Source organism: Montipora capricornis, chromosome 3 (genome assembly GCF_036669925.1).
Source record: "Montipora capricornis isolate CH-2021 chromosome 3, ASM3666992v2, whole genome shotgun sequence".
NCBI classification, from domain to species: Eukaryota; Metazoa; Cnidaria; class Anthozoa; order Scleractinia; family Acroporidae; genus Montipora; species Montipora capricornis.
Window position 1 is genome coordinate 27,544,021 of NC_090885.1, and position 6,339 is coordinate 27,550,359.

Sequence of the window (6,339 nt, forward strand, 5' to 3'; positions counted from 1 at the left end):
GTGCAACGGGGCTTTGCTTTGGCACGCTTTCCCTTTTGGGCCGTAGAGTTATTTTTAAGACGGCCAACACCTATTGTATCTTTTCGTTTTTCTTTTCATTGCTTCAATATGCTAAGGATTCAAAGTTACTTTTGTGGGATGAATCTCAAGCCATTGCGGTGACAAATTCCAATTAATTTAATGGGTGTTCAATTAATTTAATGGATGTCAGTGAATAGGTCACTACGGTGTGTGAACAATCATGATAACGACTTCCAACATAAAACGGTTGGAAGAAAGGAAAACGAATCCTGTTTCGTATTTTCCAACAATTCTCGATAATAGTTGTCCCTTTTATTCAACGAAGACTATAGCCTGCGAGCAGGCTCTCGGTGATTCGAGGCGCATGAAGGGCCTTTGTTGTCAGCTGCGGTTTCACAGTTAGTGGCTACGTCATCCTAATCTAATAACACAACGATTGTTCTTTCACAAATATAGATTTTTAAAGACTAAAAACAGTGAGGATAAAATTTGTTCCACCAAAAGAGCAGACAGAAAAGTATAAAATAGAAAAAAAAATAGAGCTTATGAGCTGAATACTCCGCCACTTATTTGCATAATAATAACATCCATTGTATTCTGGCTCGTTTCGAAAGTCGCTTTTAGTAATGAAGTTGGAACGAAGATTCAAGTATTTCATCAAATAGAATCATGTTTTAAAACTGAATTTGTTTTTTCTATTCTTGTACAGAAGACAGGAGAGGTGATTCATTCATTTCCTTTAATTGGATAAAGAACTGGACTGAGAATTACAAGGAAAGGTTACGTTTATACAAACGTTGGCCGTGTAGCACTTATATTTTAAACAGAGTTAACTGAATAGAGTGTAATGTGAAGTGCTAGATTTCAATCCCATATGAACCATGTGAGCGTTAGCCCTACTGATGCAAATGGGCCCACACAAGGACAGAGAAAAACTCTGACCAGGGTGGGAATTGAACCCACGACCTTCGGGTTAGATCTCCGCCGCTCTACCGACTGAGCTACAAGGTCAGACGGGAGTAGGCCGTGGGAACTGAAGATCTTAAAGTCACGGCAATGAACACGTACAAGTACTCCCGTCTGACCTTGTAGCTCAGTCGGTAGAGCGGCGGAGATCTAACCCGAAGGTCGTGGGTTCAATTCCCACCCTGGTCAGAGTTGTTCTCTGTCCTTGTGTGGGCCCATTTGCATCAGTAGGGCTAACGCTCACATGGTTCATATGGGATTGAAATCTAGCACTTCACATTACACTCTATTCAGTGGACTGAGAATTGTTTGTTGGAATTTTTTTCATGATCACTAAACAAAAAGCGTGCAATAAACCATAATACTACCTATCTCCTTTGCTCTTTTGCTCCGGGATTTTCAATGGGTGCTTTGTTTTTGAAGGAATGAACTACGCGGTATTAATAGCGATTTGTCGACTTCGTCCCAATAGCCTTTAAATCATGATGTGGGCGGAACATTCGTTTACTTTGATAGATCACGTGTTTCCGCGTTACGGGCTTTTGTACTGCTATACCCTCTCGATCATTCTCGACGAATTTAAAGTACGTTTTATCAACGATTTACTGTACATGTATGTGTGTACAGTAGATTTTTTCGATCGGGTTTTGGCACCCTATACCTCCTAGATAAATAGGAAGAGGTGGCCACTGACTGTGAAACCGCATCTGACAACACCTTTTCGCCTTTGTTTAGCCTGCGCATCTGAGCAGTCGAGCATGCTCTTCATGTACTTTGAACCACTGGGAGCCTGCTCGTAGGTTAGTCTTCGTAGAATAAAACTGTCAACAACCGTTTATCAATTGTTGCAAAAAAACGAAACACGGTTTTTTTTCTTTCCTCCACTCTTTGTACATTGGAAATCGATCAGGTTGTTCACAAAACCCAGTCACCTCTTTACTGAAACCCATTGAATTAATTGAATTAAGGGTGGACCATTCCTGCACTTTGAGAGATTACGAAATAGTGGCATAGCTTCTTTTTAAAAGAACTCTAGCAACAGAGAGGGCAAAGAAAGGTAATACAGTTTTGTCAAACTCTTACTGCGAAACTCGGAGATCGTAAACACTGGTATGATTACTTATAGTATCCTATTGTGGGTTTTAATTTACTAATCTAATAAAATCCTAATCTAATAAAAAAAACGATTGCTCTTTTACAAATATAGATATTTAAAGGCTAAAAACAGTGAGGATAATTTGTTCCACCAAAAGAGCAGACAGAAAAGTATAAAATAAAGAGCTTAGAGCTTATCTGCTGAATACTCCGCCACTTATTTGCATAATTGCCAACGAGCAAGCCGAGCGAAGACGCGAGGCTTGCGAGGCGGCCAGCTTAATGCCGTGCGAAGTGTTGCAGGAGGCAGAAAATTCTCGATCGTGCTGAGAAAAGTGTAATGTAAGGCTACGTAGTGTAATGTAAGATTCCCTGGAGATTTAGTGGGGACCAATGAAAACGCGTGTTTTGATGTGTGACGTCAATAGCCAAACTTGCATGACGCGCCCCACTAATGATGATCTTGTGTTCGGAGGTGAGTGAAAACAATTTTTTCCCATTTCCCTGACCATTGGTTGTGTACACTTGCTTTGAGTGTTCTTCAATGTTTATTTTCGAATCATCGTGTTCTATATTGAGTGAACGATCTCAAAATTAAACCGGCGTTCGTGTCCTTATCGGCCGCTGTTGTCAATGTAGAGCAGTTTGTTTTTCGTTTTGTAACCATTGAGTCATGAACAATTTAATTTAATTTTCAAGGAAAATATGTTGTCTGCAAAGTACACAATTAAGCGATCAATTTGACTTGTGATTCATGGCCGTATCTTGCAAAATAAAAATTCTACAAGTGAAACAACTTTCATGTGCGATAGAGTTTGTTTCCCAGTTAAATGTTCCACACTGAAAAGTCTGAAAACGCTTCGGCGACTTTTTAAATGGCATTGATTTTATTCAAGTTAATTATTGGGCTAAACTTCAGAATACCCCGCCACTTATTTGCATTTCATTGAATAAGAATAAGCTCTATTGTATTAAGTCTCGTTCTTCAAAAGATGCCGCATAGGGGAAACAATAGTGGTTAGCTGTGGCGAGGTATTCTGAAGTTGTTCCAATTATTGTATATTCCTGTTAAAATTACGGCCGTTCAAAAATTACTGCAGTACTTTCCATATTATTGCAAAACACGTTGACATCTACATTGTTGTTGGAGATACAAAGTGTGCAATTTCTATTATTGTATTATTGCTAACCAGATAAGTTGAGTTGCAGTACTTTCGAAAAAAAAATTACAACTACTGTTGGGTATTTTGGAACTCTGATACAAATCTGAAAACTATGTATTATCTTGACTGTTTCGTTGGCACTTAGCGGCGATAGATACTACTAGTAATAACATCTATTGTATTCTGACTCGTTCTGAAAGTCGCTTATAGTATTGAAGTCGGAACGAAGATTCAAGTTTTTCATCAAATAGAGTCATGTTTTAAGACTGACGGAATTTGTTTTTTTCTATTATTTTACAAGAGCGCGCGGAGCCAGGAGAGGTGATTCATTCATTTCCTTTAATTGGATAAAGAATTGGACTGAGCAGCGTTTGTCGGAATTTTTTTCATGACCACTAAACAAAAAGTGTGCAATAAACCATAATACTACCCTTTACTAACAACCTACCTATCTCCTTTGCTCCGGGATTTTCAGTGGGTGCTTTGTTTTTGAAGGAATGAGCTACGCCTCCCCGTAATTTAAAAGTAGGGGTGTCTGAAAGCTTGACGCTGGATGACGTAACATTTTCGTTCACTTTTAGCCTCAAAGAAGGGAAAGTACATTTGAAGCGGCAACTTCAGAGGAGGTAAATAACAAGGCTTGAAGCCGTGGTGATTTAATATTATCTTTCTGGTGTACTTGACGAAAACCAAAGCTTCGAATCTCATTGGAAAGAATCTGGACAATGTATTTTTTCTTTAATAGACAACAACACTATGCGAATGTTTGGAGGAAACGGTGGTTGATACGGAAGAGGTAATGCTATTTACCGGTTTTGTCATTAACCATTTTGTTCGTTGTTTGCAACTCAACCCACTCCATAATTTCCAATAATTACCTAATATGTACGTTTTTCCTGTTGCCACATAATTCAAGAATTGTATCCACGTACATCATGACGAAAGCGGGAAGATCCTATAGAGAAGAAGCCCTGCCCATTTCACGCTAGTCCGAACGATAAAAAACTAACCGTTGTTATGTGCAGTGTGAAAAACATCATGAGGAACAATTCCTTCATATTTATTTACATTAAATTTGTGTTAGATACTTTAATGGACTTTCGTATTACCTTTCCTGAAATATATCATCCAAATCATTGCGCTTTCTCTTAGGTGCGACAAAAAAGACGCAGGTTCCTGGAAAAATGTCAGGTACAAATTTTCCTCTGCATTTAAAATATTGTCAGGCTCAGCCCTAGCCTAATGCATCTCTATGTAGACAGTCGGTTCCTCTGTGTACTACTTCCTGCCAGAAACCTTAGTAATATATAGGTCTCGGTTTTTACGTAGAGAGAAAATGAGGGCAAACGCCAACGCACGGATCATGGTCATTGTGGTGTTGATGATGGCGAGGGCAATGACAGTGGAACTGTAAGTACTTGCTGTAAATGCTATGATAACTTAAAGAAAATTGGATAAAAAGTCGTATTGCTCTCAGTCTCTCTCCGGGGTTCCAAAATTTTCAATGAGTATTTCATGATGCTTTTCAATGGTATGAAAAGGCTCAAGCTTATGGAAATTTGGATTGTGACAGGGTAACCATGTCTAGCAGTACTGAAACAGTAAGTAATGAAACAGTCCCCTGCAATATTGCAGAGTTTCAACCGTTAGAAATTCTTTTTTTAAGGCAACACTTAGTCTCATAGCTCTTACCGAGGGCCACCCTCTCATCTTGTACCTTCCATTATTTGTGTTGTGTTTTTCAGGTAACATTACACATTCCTGAAGATGACAACTCGCCAAGATGTTCCAACGCAGAGCAAGGCTCCATCCCCACATCAAAAATTTATTATTATTTTTTTATTATATCCACATGAAAACACCTTCGTGAATAAGCTATTGACAAAACGTTAAATTGCCTCTAAACTTGAACATTCAATTATTCTCTTTGCCTGCGTAGTTGGCGGTATTGTTGGGCAGGCGTGATAGGCATAAGCCTCACGGAGAATGAGGAGGGGCGCTGTGAGATACATCAAAGCTCCCCTCCCCCTTGACCGCTCATTAATTTGCCTCTTTCGCCTACAATACTACCAACTACACAGGCTATTTTTCTCTATACAAGGTACATTCATCCGGCTACTGGGCTAGTAACAAGCAAATGGAATATCATATGTAACGTGCCACCCATGGCTCGAACAAAAACTTAACTTTTGGCACTTACGTAGCATTTGAAAAAGAAATAAGACAGGGAATAACAAAACAACATTGCTGTAATTCAAGGCTTTCGTCTTAAGGGTAAAGCACCGTTTTCGCTGTCTATAGCTTGAAGAATGGATGTAATTAAATAGTCGAGCATAATAGATGAATTCACGTTTTTCTTTCCGATTAATTTGATTGATCTTTTTCTTGTTAAGTTGCAACAAAGATTGTAAAAAGATAATAATAATATTAAAAGTGAAGGTTTAAAAAAAACGAATTGCTCTTGTGAACAAGATATACAGTCCACAGCAAGCACTCGGTTCCTACAGCCCCTGTGAAGCGCAGTAACAGGCCTTTTATTAAATCTTTGAAAACTGCGCACTTTTGTAAATAGTCTGTACGAGGAAAATGCCACACAGCTGTAGCCTATACGCGTACCTCAAATCTCAGTGCTCACACTAGGCCACTTTTGAATTGGCCGAAAACAACAAGTTACCTCTCTACTTTGCACCCTATGTACGCATACACGGAATATAAAGCGTTTTTGGTATTTGACGGCATTTGTAGCGACGCTAGTATTACAAGGGGTCATAGACGACATATATCAGGGGTTTCAATAACGTCTGAAATAGCCGTCCATGATAGCCCATTGAAGGCGGCAGTTTGAAAAGTTTATGATATAAGTTTTAGTGAAAATCAAGGTAAACTAGCCGGCGGTGAGAGGCAAAGCAGGCGGCGGTATAGGTAACCGGCTTCTATTGAAACCCCTGCATATACATTTATCAATCCGACTATGGACTCTTGCGTGAAACCACAGACAACAGAAACTATCGACAATAGTCACGCAACGCGGCTTAGAGACTCAAGTTACAAACTGCTGGAGTCTCGCATGAAAAGTGTAAGCAGTCTTACACAC

At 39.3% G+C, this 6,339-nt stretch overlaps 1 protein-coding gene across 1 annotated transcript; it reads left to right on the forward strand.

Annotated features, from left to right (window-relative positions):
• The first annotated feature begins 2,532 nt into the window (after positions 1 to 2,532).
• LOC138041257 (uncharacterized) lies at positions 2,533 to 5,678 on the forward strand. The gene is made up of 6 exons (XM_068887029.1): positions 2,533 to 2,557; positions 3,827 to 3,871; positions 3,991 to 4,041; positions 4,398 to 4,436; positions 4,575 to 4,655; positions 4,991 to 5,678. The coding sequence occupies exons 1-6, from the start codon at positions 2,537 to 2,539 to the stop codon at positions 5,099 to 5,101; spliced, it is 348 nt and encodes a 115-aa protein (XP_068743130.1). The 5' UTR covers positions 2,533 to 2,536; the 3' UTR covers positions 5,102 to 5,678.
• Positions 5,679 to 6,339: the final 661 nt, after the last annotated feature.